This window comes from Plecotus auritus (assembly GCF_963455305.1).
Source record: "Plecotus auritus genome assembly, chromosome: 6".
Taxonomy (NCBI): domain Eukaryota; kingdom Metazoa; phylum Chordata; class Mammalia; order Chiroptera; family Vespertilionidae; genus Plecotus; species Plecotus auritus.
Window position 1 is genome coordinate 127,350,562 of NC_137773.1, and position 20,884 is coordinate 127,371,445.

Sequence of the window (20,884 nt, forward strand, 5' to 3'; positions counted from 1 at the left end):
AAGAAGCTGACACGTGACTCATGCAGAGTGTTGCGGGGGAGCATTTCAGACATAAGGAAGAGAAGCTACAAAGACCCTAGGGTGGACATGTGCTTAGCATTTTTGAAGAACAGCAGAGACCAGTGTGGCTGGAGTTGAGTGAACAATAATGAACTTGAGAGTCAGAGGCAATGAAGGTCTAACTCGTGGGCTCTTGGAAGCCATAGTGAGGACTTTGTCATTGATTTTGACTGAGGTGGGGAAGCACTGGAGGGCTTTGAACAGAGGAGGGATCAGAGCTGTCTTACATTTTAAAGGATCACTGTCCTTGGGTTTTGAGGGACACGGGGCAAATGTTGAAAAACACATTAGAAGGCTATTGTAATAAATCAGGGGAGAGATAATGGTGGCTTGGACCTGGATGGAATCAGTGGAATGGTGGAAAGTGATTGGACTCTGCCTATATTTTGAAAGTAGAACCAAAATATTTGCTGGAGTCATAGGTGACTCCCAACTTTGGGTCAGAACAACCAGGAGGCTGGAGTGGCCAATTGTTGACCTGAAGAAGACTTCAGGAGGAGCCAATTTGGATTTGGGGTGGAGAAGATTAAAGTTGAGTGTTAAACATATTAAGTTGGAGGTGCCTATTAGACATCACTAGTTGGTCAGTGCAGACCAGTATTTCTCAACCTCAGCACTATTGACACTTTGAGATGGGTAACAGCTTATTGTCGGGGACTATCCTGGGCATTGTAGGACATTTAGCAGCATCCCTGGCCTCTACCTACTACGTGTGCATAGCAGCACTCCCCCCGCACATACACACACACACACCACCACTGTTAGAACAACCAAACATGTCTCCTGATATTGCCAAATGTATCAGTCCAGGGGGGACAAAATTGCCCCCATTGAGAACCACTCATGTAGACAGAGAAGAGATATGCAGACTGAGGCCTGGGTGTGCTCAGGTTTAGAGAGAAGATGAAGAAAAACAACCAAGGAACTGAGGTATAGCCAGGGAGGTAGAGGAGAATTAGGAAAGGGAACTCATGCTTCACGTGTTATGTGAATGAGTCTATGTAGTTATCTTGATGAAAAACCTCTGTAAACAAGTTCATCAAGGTGCATAGGATTTGGTGGTAAATGTATTACAGCTGGTCATAACCACCCAGCTATGCCAAAGAAAGGACTTGTTACAGCTGCCGTCGTGGCCTTCTTCGAGAAAGCCTCCAAATTCAACCACTTGGGGTTTTAATGGGTCTTTTCAAGCACTGCCACCTCCAGGACCCTGTTAATAACAGTAACTCACATTTACTCAGTCAACCACTGTGCTAGTGATTTTCCTGAATTCCATAATCTATTCTTTACAACAACCCCATGAGGTAGGTATTTTGACTATCCCCAGCCTACAGGGAAGGAAACTAAGGCTCAGAGAAGTTGTGTGTCTTGCCCACAGTTACCCAACTCCTGAGATGAAGCCAAGACTCAAACCAGGCCATCTGACTATAGAGCCCACATTTGTAAGCACAGATACTTAGATTTCCTCACGGGCTACCCCTGGCTCTGTTCTCTGCCACTCAATTTTCTAAGGTGCTGAGTCTCAACATGGTGGAAACCTTAAAAAGCAAAACAGAGCACCTGACAAGCAAGAGCCATGGGAATGGAGAGCCACCAGAAGCTGCTGTGCCCCAAATGAATCTCATTGCACACCTTGCTCCCATCTCTAACCAGGGAAAGAAGGATGCAGGAAGGAAGGAAACAGGCAGGCTGATGTGACCAAAAAGAAAAAGTCTCTACTGTACCCCAGGCCAGCATACTAAGTGTCAGCTTGGGAACATAAGGGTTGCGGTTTTAATTACAGTCAAGGCCATGTACCTGGGTTTCAGGTTCCCAGGTTCAGGAGGCAGCCAATTGATATTTCTCTCTCTCTCTTCTTTCTACCTCCCCCTCCCTTCCATTCTCTCTAAAATCAATAGGAAAAATATCCTCCAGTGAGGTTTAACAAAAAACAACAACAACAACAAAACAAAATAGAATGAAAAAAAAAAAGGGCTTTACTGAAAATGATAATTAACATCGGTAAAGGTCTTGGAGGCACTGAAAGGTTTTTACAACTATTATCTACCCAGAGGGCAAAGGAGGGCAAGTTTTGTTACTGTCAGATCCATAGCAAGTGAAAAAACCTAGTCCACAGGAGAGAGATCAGCCCTTGTGTTGGGGCTCTCAGGCACCTTCCTTTGACTTTACATCTCCCCAGTGAGAAGACAAGAAGAGCACTGGACCTCCCAGGTAGCAGCACATGGCAGAAATACCTGCCCACATACTCAGCCTGGGCAAAGGACATGGAACTGATTTCTACTGGGAGTGTGTGTGCAAGTTGGCCTTGAAGGAAATTAAAGTTAATTCTGGCTCTTATGAATTAGTGAGCCTTGGGATTTATTATTTCGGAGTGAAAACCAAATGACAGGCATGCAGTTTTAGTTACACCTGGCCCATAACAGCCTGGCCAGCAGAGTGTCTTATTTGCTAGACTCAAGTAGATACAGTGTATGGGGCAAAAATCATTTTCAAGGGTCTAAGAAATGATCCAAACCTCAAAAGGAAGAGGATTAACTCTAAAATAAAGATAGCTGCAAAATAAAAAATAATGTTGAATTATTTTTTAAATGTAACCTTATATCTACTGGTTGACTGCAACTCAATGTTCATCCAGGTTTTTATTATTTTACAAAATGTTCTGGAGTGCCTTTAGTATGTTCACTCTTATGTGAGTAGGAGTCCCGAAGTAAGAGTAGCTGGGCCCTTGGGGGACCTGGATGGTCAGTGCAGGAGAGTCGGATTTGACTGGCAGTGCAGGTAGTATTCTTACTCCGCTGAGGCACGTTAGTATATCATGGTCTGGTTGAGTGGTGGTGATATTTCTCCACAACTGAGATTTGTCACTTTTCAGAAACAACTCTCTGCCTCCTGATTGGGCCCATGCCATGCACTTTCCCTAGTGCTTTAAAAAACATCTGAGTCCTTACTGAAGGGCATCTGGCCAGCTGGCCCAGTCACCATTTCCCTTTGAGACTCCTGGCATTTGTGACCAGTCCCAGTGACTTCTCATAAATGTTAAACAGAGAGAAAAAAAATAACAAATCCACAAGCCAGTCCCTGGAGGTATAGACAAGCATGGCTCACAACAGTGTCCTCAGGGACCCCTCTCTGTGGGATGATGGGAACCCAGCCCATGAAAGCAAAACCAACAACAGCTCCCATAATCCATTCTGTCAAAGGCAACAGGGAGGTCTCACAGGATGGGGCTGGCTGGTCGGAGGGCAGCCAAAGCTCTGAAAGGCCATCCCTGAGCCCCCCAAGTGCTACCTCTGAATGCCCCCCACAGCTTGGATATCCATTTAGATAGAGCCACACATGTTGGAGCGCTCAATGCTGCTGAGGTTGGCTTGCTGCTCATTGCCTCCCATGTGGGAGGCTTGATTGGAGTGCCTTTGATGTGGTTGGGCTTCCCCTAGGAGCACTTGACCACCAGTGGTTTGAGAGACATTGGCTGCCTGCCTGGGCCTTGGAACACGTTGACAATCTTGCTCATTAGGGGACCTAGAGAGAGCCTGTAGCAGCCTTAGCCAGCACAATCAGGCCTCAGGCCAGTTCTCACACTGTGGAGAGACTGCCTCATTTGACATTGCAAACAGGGTGGTTATTCTCTGAGGACATATGAGCTAGGAACTGTTTTTCCAAGCCAGCAAGGTCATTAGGCTGGTGTTTATTGAGTGCCTGTAATAGACTTTCTAACTATGTGAAAGGACTGTAAAATGTGTCTGGGCTCTCCTGGATGTGCTATGCTAACTGAGGACTACAGCCCAATCTACAGGATGAAGAATAGAACCAAGATAGTGTGATTAAGTACCAGATAAAGGCACTGTATCCGTTAGCTATGGCTATATAATAAGCCATCTCAAAACTGAATGCCTTCAAACCACAGTCACTTACTTCATTCACTTAGCTGCAGATTGATTGGGGTTGGCTGATTCATACGAGGCTTGACTGGGTGGCTGTGTTTCAAGCTGTGGGTCTGGTTGACCTTGACTCCTGACCTGGAGGATGCTCTGATCATGGGGATGACAGAGGCACCAGAGGGGCAGCCCAGCCACACCAACACATTTCAAGCCTCTGCTTCCATCTTATCTGCTAATGTTCCACTGGCCCAAAGAGTCACACGGATAATTTCAAAGTCAAGTTGTAGAGATATATATGCTCTACATAGAAGGAGATCAACGCAAGTAGTCACATAGACAAACCCAACATCAACGGGGCAGGAAGAAAACTCTCCGGTTGAGGGAGGCAGGAGAGAGGAAAGCTCTTTGAGTAATAATCTGACTCAAGAGAAGGCCAGAGAAGAAAGATATGTGGGACGGGGATGAGGGGAAGTATTCTGGGCACTTAGAGAAGGAAGGAAGTCCAAGAAAGTGAGGACGAGTTCTCAGCTCCTTCTCCTTTGCCAGAGGAAAAAAAAAATCAAACCTGAATTCAAGTCCCAGTGTTATTTTGCTCAGACTGAGAACACAAATGCCATTGCTCAGATGGTTTTGAAACATCTCACATCTTCATGTTTGAGTCTAGTGCTGGCACTTAGCTAAGTTGTTCATGTATCTCTGCGATGTCACTGAATAATTATGCAAGGCTTATTGACAATCAGACTGGGAGGCATTTTCTCATCTAATTCGACCAAGAGAATGCTCAGAGGGGAGCACGAATAACATACCAATTTTATAGGTAAGAAAATAGAGGCTGCAGGAGACTCAGTCACCTGCTCAGAGTCACTAAAGTAGAACGTGGCATAGCTGGTGTGGAACCTAGGCGGCCAGAGTTCAGACCCTCTTACTCCTGTGCTCCCTGGATAATGCGAACTGCCCTTTAGTGAGAACTTACACTGCACTCAGTGCTTCTCTCATTTCATTGAGAGATAGAAGCCCTGTGAGGTGGAGGCTGTTAACATGCCCCTGCTGTAGACCTGTAAAGTGAAACCCGAGAGGCTAGTAAATTTGTGAGATAATAAAGCTCTTAGATAACAGAAACAAGTCAGTCTGCCTCCAAACCCTTCCCCACTGCCGCAGCTCCTCCCAAGTGCTCTTGGGGCTCCTCTCCTCTAGGCAGTGTCTCTCTCACCTTTTCTCGGGTTGCTCACACCCTCAGTGGAACTGGTTGGAACACAAAGGGGTTTGCAATGCATTTTCTCTTTTTTTCCCTGGTCAAGCTCCCTTTTGTTTCTTAAACTTTATTTTTATTGTTGACACTATTACAGGTGTCTCCATGTCTCCATTTCCTCCCCTTTGCCCACCTCCACCCAGGCCACACCCCCCACCCCTCTGGCCATCAACTGTTGTCTGTGGCCATGGGCTATGCATATACGCTCTTTGGCTATCCTCTTCACATCTTTCATCCAGTCCCCCGGCCCTCCCCTCTGAGAGCTGGCAGTCTGCTCGGTGTATCTGGTATATCTGTGCCTCTGGTTCTTCACTTTCTAATTCCCTCTTCTAGTGGCCTAGCAGACTGTTGTGTTGCTTCTGTGCACCCAGGAGCCTTCTGGAGGCTGCAAGGTGTCCCAAGGCAGATTCGAGTTCTGAAGACACAATTAACCATAGGGCTTCCCAGTTGCTTATGAAAATCACAGGTTACAACCATAATAACCAGCTCAGGTTATAAAAGCGATGACAGGAAAAAGCCCAGTGTGGGAAATTAGCTAGGAACTGGCTGGCTGAGTCACAGAGAGGAGAAAGTGAATGAATGTACCCAGCAACTCCTTGAGAGCTCCCCACTCCACCTGCTTTTTTTTTTTTTTTGCCTGTCATGCAGTGAGCAGTTCATTTTCTCTAAAGGTCCTTAGGAACTTGGAATAAATCGGTGATTAGAGTTAGGCAGCTAGATGATGGAAATGCAGAGGAACCTCAGGCTGGGACACAGCCATCATTTCCAATGACAAAAACCTCACCTCCTTTCACAATGGCGGATATCTTTGGGCCACGCTGTTGACTCCATCCCAGAGAAGGCAACGTTGATGCTCAGGCCTCAGGCCATGTGATGTGTTGTCATCCCTATGATTTAACCCTTGAAGTCCTTCCCACTTCACCCGCCCCACAAATACAGGACACCCAACACCAGGCTCACCCCACAGCACTGCAGCCACCCACACTCCCTAACCCCTCACCATTGGGCTTACCCCACCCTGCCCACAGCACTGCATGCCACCCACCCTCCCTAACCCCTCACCATTGGGCTTATTCCACCCTGCCCACAGCACTGCATGCCACCCACCCTCCCTAACCCCTCACCATTGGGCTTATCCCACCCTGCCCACAGCACTGCATGCCACCCACCCTCCCTAACCCCTCACCATTGGGCTCACCCCACCCTGCCCACAGCACTGCATGCCACCCACCCTCTCTAATCCCTCACCATCCTGCTACTTAGCCCCAATAGTGAGCTTTCCATTTAGATCTTCCTGTTGACCACCTAGATGTTTTCTCATGCCTCAGCCTCCGCTGGAGAATACAGTCTAAGCTCGCAGGGCTGGGTAGGGTCCTGAAATATCTGGATTCTGGTGGATTTCTGGTTTCTGGTCTGGCATACATAGAGGGTGGAAGTCTTGGTTCCTGTCCCCACAACAAGAAAACGGCTGAACAAACTGAAAATCGACAACTCTTAGATCCACCAGAGAATTTAGGTCACAGGGCAAACCGCTGTCCCCAAATTAGAAAGACAGCCAGCTGCGGCAGGGGCCAGGAGCCTGCTGCTTGCACACACAGCTCCCTTTACCCAGTACATCACATTCAGCTTTTCACAAAAATGAGAAGGCAGACTAAAAATAAAAAACACATCGGAAGAGACAGAGCAAGCATCAGAACCAGACTCAGATCAGGCAGTGGTGCTGGGATTATCAGACAGGATTTAAAACAACTATGGTTAATATGGACTCTAAGGAGAAAATAAAGTAGGCAACATGCAAGAACAGATGGGTAATATGAGCAGAGAGATGGAAACTCTAAGAAGGAATCAAAAGGAAATGCTGGAAAACAAATACCCAGGATCTGTCTTTAGGACAAAAATATAGTAGGCTGTATTATACAAGTCAGCAAACTGAGACGCTGCCAGTGGCCTAAGTCCACATATCTAAAGAGGAAGTAAGGGTTGGCACACAGATCTCCTGTATTTGAGTGAATTGTTGTATATATTATTCCACAGGTCTTCCACAGGCACCTGGCACTGAGCTAAATTGGAATACTACAGGTAGCAAGACAGACTTGGTCCCTGCCCTTATGACGTTTATAGTATCGAGTTTGCTTGAACGTCCTCTTTAACCATCCCAAAGAATGTAAGTTCACAATAATCAAGCATTGTTCCAGTTAACTTTCAACTTGAATCTCATCACACGTGTGTACATGTGTGTGCAGGAATTCACAATTCAGGGATTTCATTCCTTCAGCAAATGCTCACTGAGCATGCCCCATGGTGTCAGGCACTGTGCTAGGTGCTGGGGATAAAGCAACGAGGGAAACAGAGATCCCTGCCCTTGTGCAGTTTGCATTCTAGCAAGAAGAGGCAAACAGAAACACAAGGAAGTACAGGTGATACTGGCTGGCCGCTGTATTTAAATATTCCACCCACCCTCCTGGCACTTCCAACCTCCCTTTTCCGGTTTATGTTCCTCCTAGCAATCTATGATATACGTAGGAGGTCTGAAAGGTCCGGTGATGAAGTGGACGTGGGGTGAAGAGGAGGCAACAATAATGTTCAGTGGCTGGCAGTTCCTTTGACTAAGTCGGGTGCCTTAGGAGAACGGATGTGAGGGAGGGAAGCTAAGCTGAGGCTTGTGCACATTTGATTTCCTATTCCTGGGAGGGGGCACCGATGGAAATGTCAAGTAGGCGAACCGAGCCTTCATCTCTCCGCCTCTCAGACAACCCATTTTCTGCAAAGCAAACATCTCATTTGTGTAGATAAGAGGTAGCCTAGCCTTTCTAGTACATTGGAGGAATCACATCCTATCAATCGGTTTACAGGAGACACCGCGGTGGCACGATTGATCTGCTTGCCATAGAGCCTCCTGCAGCCTGCCTGCAAGCAGGCCAAAGGTTTGATGCGGTTATCTCTGGGCAATTATTAACTCTCCCTCTCAGCAATGGGACCAAGGCATTCGCATTCCCTGAAATGACACTTCTCCCTTGTTAAAGCCCACACTTAATTTTATGAACCAAACCAATTTAACACCCAGCTCACATGAGCCATACACCTTGAATAAATGCAAATCCAGGTGTCGTGGCAGGAATTACGGCCTTGTGCTCAGCATCACCATGGCAACTAATGACATCATCCGCCGGCACCAACCTGCACAGAATCCAATTCTCCAAGGGTCCTTCTTTGCTGAGAGTGGATGCGTTGTTGGCTGACTCACATGCACCTTCATAAATATCACTCTGCTGTCAAAGGTTCGCAGGGGATGTTTGCTGTCATTTTGGGAGGTATATTCCCTTTGTGGCAAATGTTGATTTTTGTTCTTGAGGGGGGTGGGGGAAATTCTAATGAAAATTACTGTACTTGATTAGCAACATTTGTTGATAACATATGGTCTGAGGAGGCTTCCGCAAATAAGAGGCTTTAAATAGTAAACAGAGATGTGACTTTGATGAAGCAGATGCTCTCCAAACACACAGGGAAGGGCGCTTTGCCTGTGGATTTCTCCTCCCTCCCCCCCCCATCCCCCGCGCATATTTCTCTCCCCTAGTTTCTCCCCCAGATCAAAGTGTTCAATTTCAAAGCATGGCACTGTGGCATAGGCTTGGAGAAATAATGTGCTGTGACTTTAAAACTCATCTCCACCCAAAATATGAATTATCTGCTACTCATGTTTATTATTTGGTATTAATAATGATGTAGTGTGACTAAATGAGTCAGCCAGCTCAAGTGGATCTGGAAGCAGCATTTGGGTACCACGTGTCTGCAATGCTACAAAACATAATCCCAAATTTTCCAATGCGCCAAGACTACAGGAAAGGGCTCCATGAAGAATTGAGAGCAGCAAATCGGATCGCCGTGGAGTGAGCTACCCTTGTCGGTTCATCTTTATGGATGCACTAGGGTGAGCACACTCTAATCCGCTAATGAAAATGAAACTATTCATGTTAGACTGAGCCAGTGATCTCTCCATGTATAGTAGGGGTCGGTACACTTTATAAATACTTTAGGCTCGTTGGTCATATGGTCTCTGTCATAGCTACTCCACTCGTTTTGAAGCACGAAGCAGCTTAGGCGACATGTAAACAAACGGGCCTAGCCCTGTTCTAATTAAACCATTTATGGACACTACATGTCAACTTCAGATAATGTTCATGTGTCATGAAATATTCTCCTTCTTTTGATTATTTTCAGCCATTTAAAAATATAAAAACCATTCTTAGCTCATAAGCAGGTAGTTGGTCAGACTGGGCTCATGGACTGTAGCTTACCAACCTCTGGCCTATAATCCTGAAATGAAAGACATATTTTGTGTGCTTTCTGTGTGCTGGATATTGAGTTGAACAATGTGTATATAAGAACTTATCTCCTATTTGTCCTGCCATGGACCCTCTGGGGTCAGTTCTATTCTTAGCTCCAATTTACAATGTAAAGCCATGGCTCAGACTCACACCTAGTAAGTGTATTCATCTGCATGTGGCATCTCCTGAAGTAGAATATAAGGTTCATAAGGGCAGCGCTGCTATCGCGTTCACCTTCGGATCCACAGCAGCACCTAACACAGTGATCTGCACATGGTGGACATTCAGGGAGTGTTTTCCACGCGAAGGGATAAGTGAGGGGCTAATTAGGTAGGATCCCTAAGCAGTGGAAGTCAGAGCTTCATCCCATGACGTAAGTTACAGGAGTGCATGTAATACATGGTGCATGGAGCCTAGTGAGCCAACTGTTCATCTATTTATTCCTCACCCTCGCACAAAATGTATTTGGTTTGGACTGGACACACATGTCTCAATACTCATTTCTTCATAGTTGGAGGTGTGCATGCCACTGGGGGTGATGGCATTTCTACAGTCTGTGCTTGTGTGCTGGTGGCACTGTCTATCATTATACCTATTGGCATCTACCTGGCTTCCAGGCCTTGGCCTCATCAGGGAAACACTCCTTGACCTTCAAGGGCCCATGCCTTGTTTCTCAGAAAGCTGTCCAGCTGTGCATGCTGCTCCTAAGAAACCCCGAATCCTCTGGTTCAAAAGAAGCAGTCACACCCGTGGTTATCTCATGTGTCACTTCTTTCCAGAATCTTCTGAATTTGGTGACACAGTTATTCTGCAATTGTCACTTCTTCCTTAAACAAATATTTATTGAATGCCAGGCCTTGTGTTGAGTGTAGGAGATTTTTAAAAATCATGCTATGCTCACTGCCCCCAAGGCGTTCTCTCTCTAAAGAGAGAGCCAGATGCACACTTATACTCACTCTAATGCTGAGCTAAGTTATGGGGAGGCAGTAAGCTCTGTGGTTTCATGCATGGGCTTTGGGCTCAGAGACTCTGAGGTTGAATCCCAGCTCCGTGATAGCCTGAAGCCCTGGTCCAGTTACTTAACCTCTCCAAAGCCTAGTTCTCCTTTTATAAAGTGGGGATCATAACAGAACAGACCTCACGGAGCTGTCAGAGGATTAAATAAGATAATCTATCGCAAGCTATCAGCCCAGGTCCTGACAAATCATAAGCACCCAGTAATTGATGACTATTTTTAGCATTTTTGCCAGCTAGCTGTACCGTGTGAGTTCAGTGGTAGACAAGATGGGGTCACAACAGGGGATCCCCTCATCCACTGTCCTTTTTCTGCCTGTGTTCAGAGAGAAGTCAGTCAGTTAACGTTCCCAACCATCAGTCTCTTCAGTCTAATTTTATTTCAGTTTGGGAAACTTTGAAGAAAAGGTATTCATCTTAATAACCAGTCTGTGCACAGCAAAGGAAAAGAAATGAGCAGAAAGGGATGGCACAATGAGACAGAGATTCACTGATCAACTCTGGCCCCGCAGGCCGGTCGCCACTTCCTGCACCAGCTCATTTGGCTGCAGGAATGTCACACTCTGTGACGTGTACTGAACATGTGAATAAATGCAAACTGAGAGGTTGGAGCAGCCCGATCCAGTTGGTCTTCAAACGGAATTCTCCCATTGAGTTCACAGGTTAACCAGATCAAGCCACAGAGCAGAGAGTTGGGGAAGGTGTGAGGAAGGCAGTACGGAGGCAGGGGTAAGAGTGGGCTGTGGAGTCAGACAGGTGTTTGCTCCCTGCCTGGGACCCTTTGCGAGCCTCTCTGAGCCTCCGTTTGTCATCCGTAGCTAGGGGGCTGTAATTGTAAGCCTTTCACAGGATGGCCAAGGTAAAATGCATGCGGGACTGTATAGCATTTCTGAGGTAGGTAGTTGTGCCTTGCACATAGTACTTTCTGAATAAATATCAGCTGTTTTTAATATAAAGACAGTCAGGTCTCCCCGTGGCCGAAAAAAGACAGAGGGGACCTTTTCATGATATTTCTTCCCAAAGGGGAGAGGGACAGGGAAGGATGCTAATAATTAAACCTCCTCAACTCTTAAGAATAGAAAGATTAACAACAAGAAGCCAGGAGCGGTTTTCACGGAGTTCAATGACTGTAGCGAGGGGCAAAGGTTTCATGTCACACCAGTGGCAGCCAGTCCCTCCTTGGTCCTCACAGAACAGCCTCCCACTGCTGCCCCTTCTCCGTCCATGCAGAACACTGCATGTCCCCCCTCAGTCCACGCAGAACAGCCTCCCACTGCTGCCCCCTCTCCGTCCATGCAGAACACTGTATGTCCCCCCTCAATCCATGCAGAACAGCCTCTCAGCTGTCAATCCTCAGTCCGGGCAGAACAGACTGGAGGGCACTGGACTCAGCGCCTGGCTGTGGGCTTAGGTCGGTGAAGCTGCACAGGCCCCACACTCACACAGGACCTGTGTTGGGTAAAATGCTCTGGTGTTGTCATCTTGAACTTCTTAATAATTTCATCTTTGGACTTGTGTTTGTAAGTGAAGTTTGATGAAACAATGGGAGATGCATTTGGGCAAAGGAAATACTCAGAGAAAGGAAAATGCTACACATCTTGGTACCTTGAATGGCACTTTTTTTAATGCTTTTTGAATTAGGAGCCCCCACTTTAATTTTGCTCTGGGCCCTGAAAATGTAGCCAGTTCTGATTAGACTGGAGACTTTCTCTTTTTGCCTGCTCCAAGGGGCCAGGTTACCATTTTGAAATCCAATGGGTAAAGGGGGGTTCAGTAGTGACCTAACAACTTGAGGTGAGCCAAGGGTCAGGGTAGGAAGCCAAAAGCACAGCTGCAGGCCTGGTGGGAAGGGAAAGCAGCTCAGTGTCCGGTGGCCAGGGGTGGTCAGGGCAGCCTCCAGCAGCGTGACCTCCTTCCAGCTGACCGGGTCTTGGAGGCCTCGCCCTGCCCCACAGTCTGAGGCACGGTGAATGCCTTGTGAGCTGAGCAACGCTGGGTAGTAGCTGGGGTTCAGGCAGACTGGGCTAGTGCCTGCTGAGCAGGCCACAAAATCCCGCAAACCAGGTCCAGGGACAGCATCCTGGGGATGTCGTTTGGGGAGCCCCAGGCACTGGGATCAGGGCTCTTGGTGGCTCAGTGTGAAAGCATCTCATTCCAGAACTGTCCTGGTTTCCAGCAGGAATCTTCCGCATCCCTATAACCAACCATGATAAATGCCCAAAGAGATTATTAGCACAGTGAATCATAAATAATAATTTAATGCTCATGTTTTTGCCGATTTGCTAATCTATCTATATAAAACCCAAATATGCAAATCAACCAAATGGTAGAACAACCGGTCACTATGACGTGCACTGACCACCAGGGGGCAGATGCTCAATGCAGGAGCTGCTCCCAGCCTGTAAGCCTTGACCGGCGGTAGCAGTGGGGCAGGGCCGGTGAGCAGGCAGCGCCAGGCCAGCCAAGGCAGGTGCAAGCAGGGGCCCCAATCAGCCCACCAGCTGCCCCACAGATCAGCCCTGGTTTCTGGCCCAGCCTAGGGAACCTACCTGTGCATGAATTTCGTGCACTGGGCCTCTAGTCATTAATAGTGCTTATTGTTGATAATCATGGCAATAATAGAAGCAAGAGCTGTAAATTAGGAATTGAGAGATCTGTGTTCTAGGCCAACTTAGGTGCAATTCACTGGCATAGATACACAAGATCTTGAGTTTCTCCTGTTTTTTTCAATTGTGAAATAGGGATGATCCTAGCAGTCTTACTACTTACCTTGTGTATTAGGAAGGACAGTGTCTGTCTTGCTTATCCAGCAAAGGTACAGACTTAGTTAAGGAGCTTCCTAGATATGTGTTGAGCAGATAACACAACATATGAGTGTGATCATCACCCCTAGGAGAATACTTCTGACATATCCTTATTCGGAGAAGGGAAGGCAGCCAAAATGTGTTGTGTTCTCGTCCTGTTCCAAGCCTGCTACTATTTTCTCTGTGAAATGAGGTTATTTTATTGCTGAGCAAATGAGATAAAGGAACATTAATTAGTTTGCCTCAAGTCCTACAGTTTGTGATTAACCACAATTTGAACTAAGGATGTCTGGTTCAAAATGCTATGCCTTGTCACATCGCCTTTGCTAGGACAAAGATTGCCCTATATTGGGGCTTGCTGCAGTTGCTGATGATCAGAATTAAGACTTTCTATCTATTCACTGAACATTCTGCTGTTGAGTTGAAACCTTTAACTTCTTGTTCTGCTCATGCCCTTGTCTGTGGCCTCTTCCTTGCTCTGTTGTGGCTGTTATGCTTCCTCAAGATTCTTACCCACACAGACCCGCATGGGGATGGGCTCCCCTCCCCACATCATTCTGGTGCTCTCTTGCCAACTGTCTCTAGAGCTCTCAGGTCTTTGAGCTTATTTGAGTGCAACAGTGAGATTAGAAATCAGATTTCTATCACTTACCAAAAAAAAAAAAAAAAATACAACCAAAGAACAGAAAAAAATAGTCAAGCTTGCTGTTAGTCAAAAAATGCCCATGAAAATGATAATGACAAAAATAGGCCAGAAAGAAAAAAAAGTGACTAGGGACATCCAATGATGGCAAGATGCCCTGTGATGTGCACTCTCATTCCCAGGTGGTAGAAAGACAGTCCCACCTTTATGGAAAGCATTTTGGGAATAGGTATCCCAAGCCTTGAAAGTATTCATGCTTATGGACACATAAAGAAATGATCTCCTAGGTCTCTATCCCAAGGAAATGATCAGAGATGAAATAAAAAAGCAATGCCTATCCCAGTCTCAATAATAGAACAATCCTGTATAACAAAGAGGTAATATGCAAATTGACCGTCATGTCCTCACATAAGATGGCCATCCCCCTGTGGTCACAAAATGGCCGCCACAAGATGGCTGGCAGGGGAAGCATTTGGGGTGACCGGGCTGGCAGGTGAGGGCAGTTAGAGGTGACCAGGCTGGCAGAGGAGGGCAGTTGGGGGCTACCGGGCTGGCAGGGGAGGGCAGTGGGGGGCAATCAGGCTGGCAGGGGAGCAGTTAGGAGTCGATCAGGCTGGCAGGGGAGCAGTTAGGAGTCAATCAGGCTGGCAGCAGAAGGGGTTAGGGGCAATCAGTCAGACAGGCAGGTGAGCAGTTGGGAGCCAGCAGTCATGGTTTGTGAGAGGGATCCCAGATTGGAGAGGGTGCAGGCCTGGCTGAGGGACACCCCCCCCCCCAGTGCACAAATTTCATGCACTAGGCCTCTAGTGATTAAATAATTATAATGTATCCATAAGGTACAGAATTAGAGAGTAATTAAAAGGAATAGCTAAGTAATATTTTACAATATGGAAATTGGCCACCATAGAAGGCAAAATGAAGAAACATCTCTATATAAAGTTTTATCTCTTCCTGATTCCTAGTTTTATAAAAGAATATATATTTGGCATCATTTAGACAAAATTCATTAACTGCATTCAAGGTGCTAAGCACTAGGTATACAATATAAATAAAAGACAGTCTCTGTGCTTACGGGACTTACAGAATAATAGGGGTTTCAGCTATTAAACAATCATACAAATCAACAGTTAAAAATCTAGTGTTTGCCAGGACAGGAGATTAAATAATATGTTTAAGAAAGTTTAACACTGGAGCCAAATTTACACCAGGAGACCATAGGCCATGATCTCTGAGAAAGGGTGTCCAAGCTGACGTAAGAGAGAACCGAAAGGAGAGTGGTGGGAAGAAGCGCTGCCAGCAAAGGGAACAGCCATACAACAGCCCACAGGTGGCCCAGACAGAATGCCCATGGCACTGCAGTGGGTGAATGGGAGACCATACCAAGGGGTCTGGATGGCATCTTGTGTGCATTGGAGCAGCTACCATAGGAGGGTTTAGGGCAGGGACTCAATGCAACGCAGTGACACTTCTAGAAGGTCATGCTAATTCCAGGTACAGAGTGGGTGGACATAGCCCTGTAATATCAAGTAAGAACAGTAATGAGTGAATGGAGAGGCCACATCTGAGGGGCCCAGCAGGGGCTCACGTCAGCCCCGCCTGGCACTCTACCCTGATGCTAGGTAAGCCAGGCTTCCCTCTGGGGTGGTCTGAGACTCAGGTGCCCACAGACCATGAGTGAGGAAGGGACTTTGCCACATCCCTCCTTCCATCTTTCATGACAGGCTGAGCTCCATCCACTCTTCTATCCCACTCATCTTTGAAAGCCAAGAGAAAGGAGGCTCCTCACACCTCACTTCCCACTACTACTGAAGTCTCATTTTAAAGGCAGGTGTTGGCTCAGACCAAATGAAACCCCATCTCAAAATCTGGAACTGCAGCTTCTAAGAACCAGGGACTCCAAGGATGCGAGGAAATATTCATTAGTGGTTACCTGGGAATATGTGTAGGTATAGCAAGAGCATGGGGGAAAGTTCCCACCACTTGATTTCATGCGAACTCCTCCTGATTCCTCCCAGTGCTCTGTGAAGACCCGTGGCAACTTTCTGAGCATCTGTCTTGCATTCCCCTAACAAGTTAATTAACACTTTTTGTCACTCTGGCAGCTTTGGAGGGGAGGGGAAGAGAATGTGACAGCCAGCGCTGCCTCTGTTAACCCTGCACTCACCCAACCCAGGCAGAAGGCAGCTGAGTTTAGCATCATCCAGGCAGAGGTCTCCACACTGACTTCTCCCATTCTGTCTACAGCTGGGGCACCCAGGGTGACTTCTCCACGACCCATGCGCTGCCTGCTGTGAAGGTGAAGCTGTTCACAGAGAGCACCGGAGTCCTGGCCTTGGAGGACAAGGAACTGGGGCGGGTAAGTGCTCCCCTCACAGGTGTGCACACAAGTTGCTCCAGAGAGCAGGTGTCTCCAGGTCCCCTGAGGCAGCATTGCCAAGTGCTGAAGGACTGGCTTTGCCATTCAGATCCCGGGGTCCTCTCTGCATGGACTGTGCAACCTTGAGCAAGCAAGTGCTTCAACCTCTCCCAGCCTCAGTTTCCCCGCCCCCAATCTGGTCACCACAGTGCACACTGCTGAAGACTGAATACCAAGCAGGGTCTTCCAGCCTTCCAACCCAAACCCCTGTTGTGGAGCGAACACGAGTGAATGACGACCACTGGAGTCCAGACCAAATTAAAATTTAGGGAGCCTTTATTAGCCGGCTGGCGACTGCTCTGCCTTTCTCCACACAGGGAGTCCACAGAGCAGCCCCGACCCTTTGTGCAGGACCACTTTTAAGCACATTTACCATATCTTGTTTTTGCAGAGCAAAACAGTTTTTGTTAAGTAATGTCAGGGTCATATTATTATTATTTTTTAAATATATTTTATTGATTTTTTTTACAGAGAGGAAGGGACAGGGATAGAGAGATAGAAATATCGATGAGAGAGAAGCATCGATCAGCTGCCTCCTGCACGCCCCCTACTGGGGATGTGCCCGCAACCAAGGTACATGCCCTTGACCGGAATCGAACCCGGGACCCTTCAGTCCCCAGACGGACACTCTATCCACTGAGCCAAACCGGCTAGGGCTGTCAGGGTCATATTATTGATGACCATGTTATTTACAGGGTCATCCTGTTCTTCAGAAAGCTGACAGTGTTCTATCTTGCAAGGCTATTTTGTGAGGTGCAGCTGGGATTCAAGGCTAAGTCGACTAGGAGGAAGCATGCTCAAAAATTTCTATTCTCTAACACTCCCTTAGGCCAAAGCACTCCCTGCCCTTCACTATCCTGAAGTGAAAGTGTGATTTAACAAACCGACCACCTAACAATCTTTAAGTCAACACAACATCACATAAAGGGAGAATGAAAGGCAATGACTCAATAATAATGTAATTTCAAAATGTGAAGCTCCAGGCACGACTGCATTAGACCTCAAGAAGGGGTCCCATGAGGAGACTCGCTGTGACAGGGCAGCCGCAAAATCCACTGTGGAGGCTGGCGACTCCAAAGCCCAAGCACCAGTGAACGGACTTATTGAATCGATAAGCAAGTGTTGGTAACAACGTTGCTTTTATTTCCCTGGACAAGTGCTAAAAATACTTTGATTGCATGTGTAACAAGTTTTTTAGGAGCTGGACTCAGGTTTTCCCACCTCCATTTATAGTCAGTGGGAATACTCGAAAGTCAGGTGGGATGCAGGACAATTCCCTATTGGAAAGGATTATCTCACTCCTTTCCCAGATGTTTATTATCCCTGGGGCCCACCATGCAATACCAACAGAGCTCAGCACCAATTACTTTTCAACCAAAAAAATTCTCCCACCCAATTTTTGAAACATCCAGTGGATGGTACCACTCCCTTTGAGTACTACTGAGATAATAAAGACATTTCTTCTTGCATCTCAGCTATGGACACTGCACCAAAAAGCCAGTGGTATTTTTAGACCAGAAGTGAATTAGCTTGAAATGCTTCCATCACCCCACACTGCATAGAATAAGATTTGAGCTCTGAAGTGCAGCCTGCAAAGGCTCAGGTGATCCGTGATCAGGCTTCTGGCCACCTCCTCAGCCCTTTGCTGCCACTGAGCCCCAGCATCCTAAGCCAAATTTGAGTCCCTCAAATAAACCAAATTCTTTCCCACTTCAGGTACCTTTCCCTCTGTCTGGAGCCCTGGCCCCACCTCCCAAATCTTTGAAAGGCTACCTCTTTATATATGCCTCTCCTCCCTTCTTGGAGAGCCTTTGCTGACTGTCCATCCTCCTTTAATTGCTACCGCAGCCCCTGTTCACATCCTCCACTGAACCTATCACCACTGAGAGAAAGGGAGGAAGAATTTACCGAAATGTTTACCTCTGTCCTCTCCACCAGGCTGTGAAAGCTCCATGGAGACAGAAACCTAAACGATTTTGTCCGCCACCCCATTCCCAGAGCCCAGCACATAGACTCTCAATATATTCCATGTCCCACTGGCTGAATGTATAATCCCTCTGAAAGCTGTGTGACTTCAGCCAAGACTTCTAACCTCTCTGAGCCTCTGATATTTTATCTAGAGAATAAGAGAATATCCCAATATAGGCACACAGGTGTGCGCACCTCACAATGCCAGTAAGAACACATTACCCACTCTTTCTTCTTTCTTCCTTTGTCTTTTCACTTCCTTTTCTGCCTTTCATCTGTAGACCTGACCTGGAGTCATATTACTGGGACCCGAGCCACAGATGGAAGTAAAATACAAAGCAAACAAAGCTAATAGCAAAAAAAAAAAAAAAAAAAAAAAAAAAAAGCTTCCCTACCCCAAAAAGGAGGGGGATGAAAGAAAAGAAGACGTTTAGTGTTTTCTTTGAGAAATGACAAGTATCCATTTCTGCCCCTAGTGAGAGGCACACAGATGGGGAAGTAGCCTGCCTTTCATTTTTCTGCAAACTTTCTTTTCCATGAAGAATCGTGTCAGGAATCATGAGAGTCTCATAGAGCTAGGATATTCATGTTAGAAGAGACAAGCCCAGGAGCACTCAACCTGAGTCCAGGAGGGAGTCCAGGAGACCCGGGAGCCCCTGAAATTGTCTGCAAATAGTGTGTGTGTCGGGCGGTGGGGATGGAGTGGGGGAAGATATGTGCATTTTTCTGGACTCACTAGTTCAAAGCTTTCACCGGCTTCTCAAAGCTGTTCCCACTCAGAAAAGTTGAAACCACTGGGCTAGTCAAAGCCTTTCATTTTGTAGATGAGAAACTGATTCCTGAAGAGGCAGGAAGCTTGCCCAGAGCCCCCCGTTTTGCTGGGCCCCAGGCAGTGCTGGCCAGCGCTGTCCTAAGCCCTTAATGTGCAGCCCCTCGTCCAGCCTTCACCATGGTCCTGATGAGGCAGCGGCAGATACCACTCCTCCAGTACTGACTCGCACGCTGGGTCCGGAGGCGGTAATTCACCAGGAGTGATGTTGCCTTACCCGCAGGGCCACTTTTACTCCACCACAGCGTCCTAGGCAAAAATACAACCCTCAGCTCTGTGGCCATGAGCTCGCCACAGCCCCCACACAGCCATTCTTTTCTTAGTAAATCATTCTCTCTTATACATTCCCCCAGATACTAGTTTACACTTGTTCCTGCCAGTTGCCCTGGTGCTGGCCTGCGGGCCCTTGTGCCAGCTGGGGCGCCCTCTGCTGGTGGCACTGCCACAGGCCGCAGCTGTGACTGCTAAGTGGTCTTTTCCCATGCGAAGCTCCTTGGAGCCCTCAGGAGAGTGTTTCTATGCTGTTCTTCCCAAGCGTAGCAGGACACAGCCACGTTCAAAGTCCCAGTTCTACTTTCATTCATCCCACAGTAGTAATTTGTTTCATCTTTATTATGTTTTGTTTTTATTAACCTTTCTAATAAAAAAAAAAAAGCCATGCATGCTGTAAAACTATTAAATGGACATGTAGTGAAACGATGGATCCCTTCCACCTCATCATAGAATCGTTTCCCAAAGAAAGAGCCTTGTTTTCAGTTTATTGTATATTCTTCCCCAAATAGTCTATGCACGTACAAGCATAGCATGTATAGGCATATGTGTATATATCCCTCCTTAAAAAGAAGCACACACTAGAAAATTATTGTATACATACTGCTCTGCACTTTGCTGGAATTATCAGTGTATTTGGAGATTAGTCCATATCGGCCATATTGACTTCCCTCCTTTTTCATAGCTGCATAGTATTCCATTGTGTGGAAGCATCAGAATTTATTTAGGTTGTTTTCGGTCTTTGGCTATATAAACAAAGCTTTGGTAAATAATCTTCAATTTATTTCCTTGAACATATGTGTGTATCTGTACAGGATAAATGTCAAAAAATATTTTGCTGAATGAAATTTGAATTTTGATAGGTCCTGCCAAATTGTCCCCTAAGGAGTCATATATGCCAACTGATACTTCTACAAAAGGCACGAGAGTGACTATTTCCCCAAACCCATGCCCATACTCCAATATCATCCAATTGTTATACATCAAAAATGACTGTGGGCCCATGTGTCCTGTCATTTGTGCTATGCACAGAGCAAACAGGAATGATGGCAGGCAAAAACTTAACCTTAAAAAATGTAAAGGCTATGGACATAAAAGCTAGGACTTAGAGCACCGTGTGTGTGGGAGCACATAGCCAGGGGACACAGTCCAGTCTGAGGGATGGGGGTGCCTTCCAGCCAGGGGAACACAGAGGTAGGGAGGGACATCAGGGTGAAACAGTCCCCTGGGAGGACCTGCCTGGGTGCCCAGGTTCCTAAGAGAAGCTGGGGCTGGCTGGCGTGCAGCTTACCGCTCCTGCATGGGGCCAGTTGTGTTCCCACATCAGCATCACCACATCAAAGCACAGCACACATGGCTGCGGCTGAGATGACGAAGTGCTTGATTAGCAGCCTGGAATGTCCAGATGAGGTGTCTGGGCTGCGC

The 20,884-nt window shown here is 46.9% G+C and overlaps 1 protein-coding gene across 16 annotated transcripts in view; it reads left to right on the forward strand.

The window, feature by feature from the left end:
- The window catches only part of CADPS (calcium dependent secretion activator), a 459,193-nt gene that overhangs the window by 258,966 nt on the left and 179,343 nt on the right, over positions 1-20,884 (forward strand). For all 16 annotated transcript variants that reach the window (XM_080671526.1, XM_080671528.1, XM_080671527.1 and 13 more), the window contains exon 7: positions 16,221-16,332. In XM_080671526.1, coding sequence (XP_080527652.1) covers positions 16,221-16,332 — 112 coding nt within the window. The remainder of the gene's footprint in view (positions 1-16,220; positions 16,333-20,884) is intronic.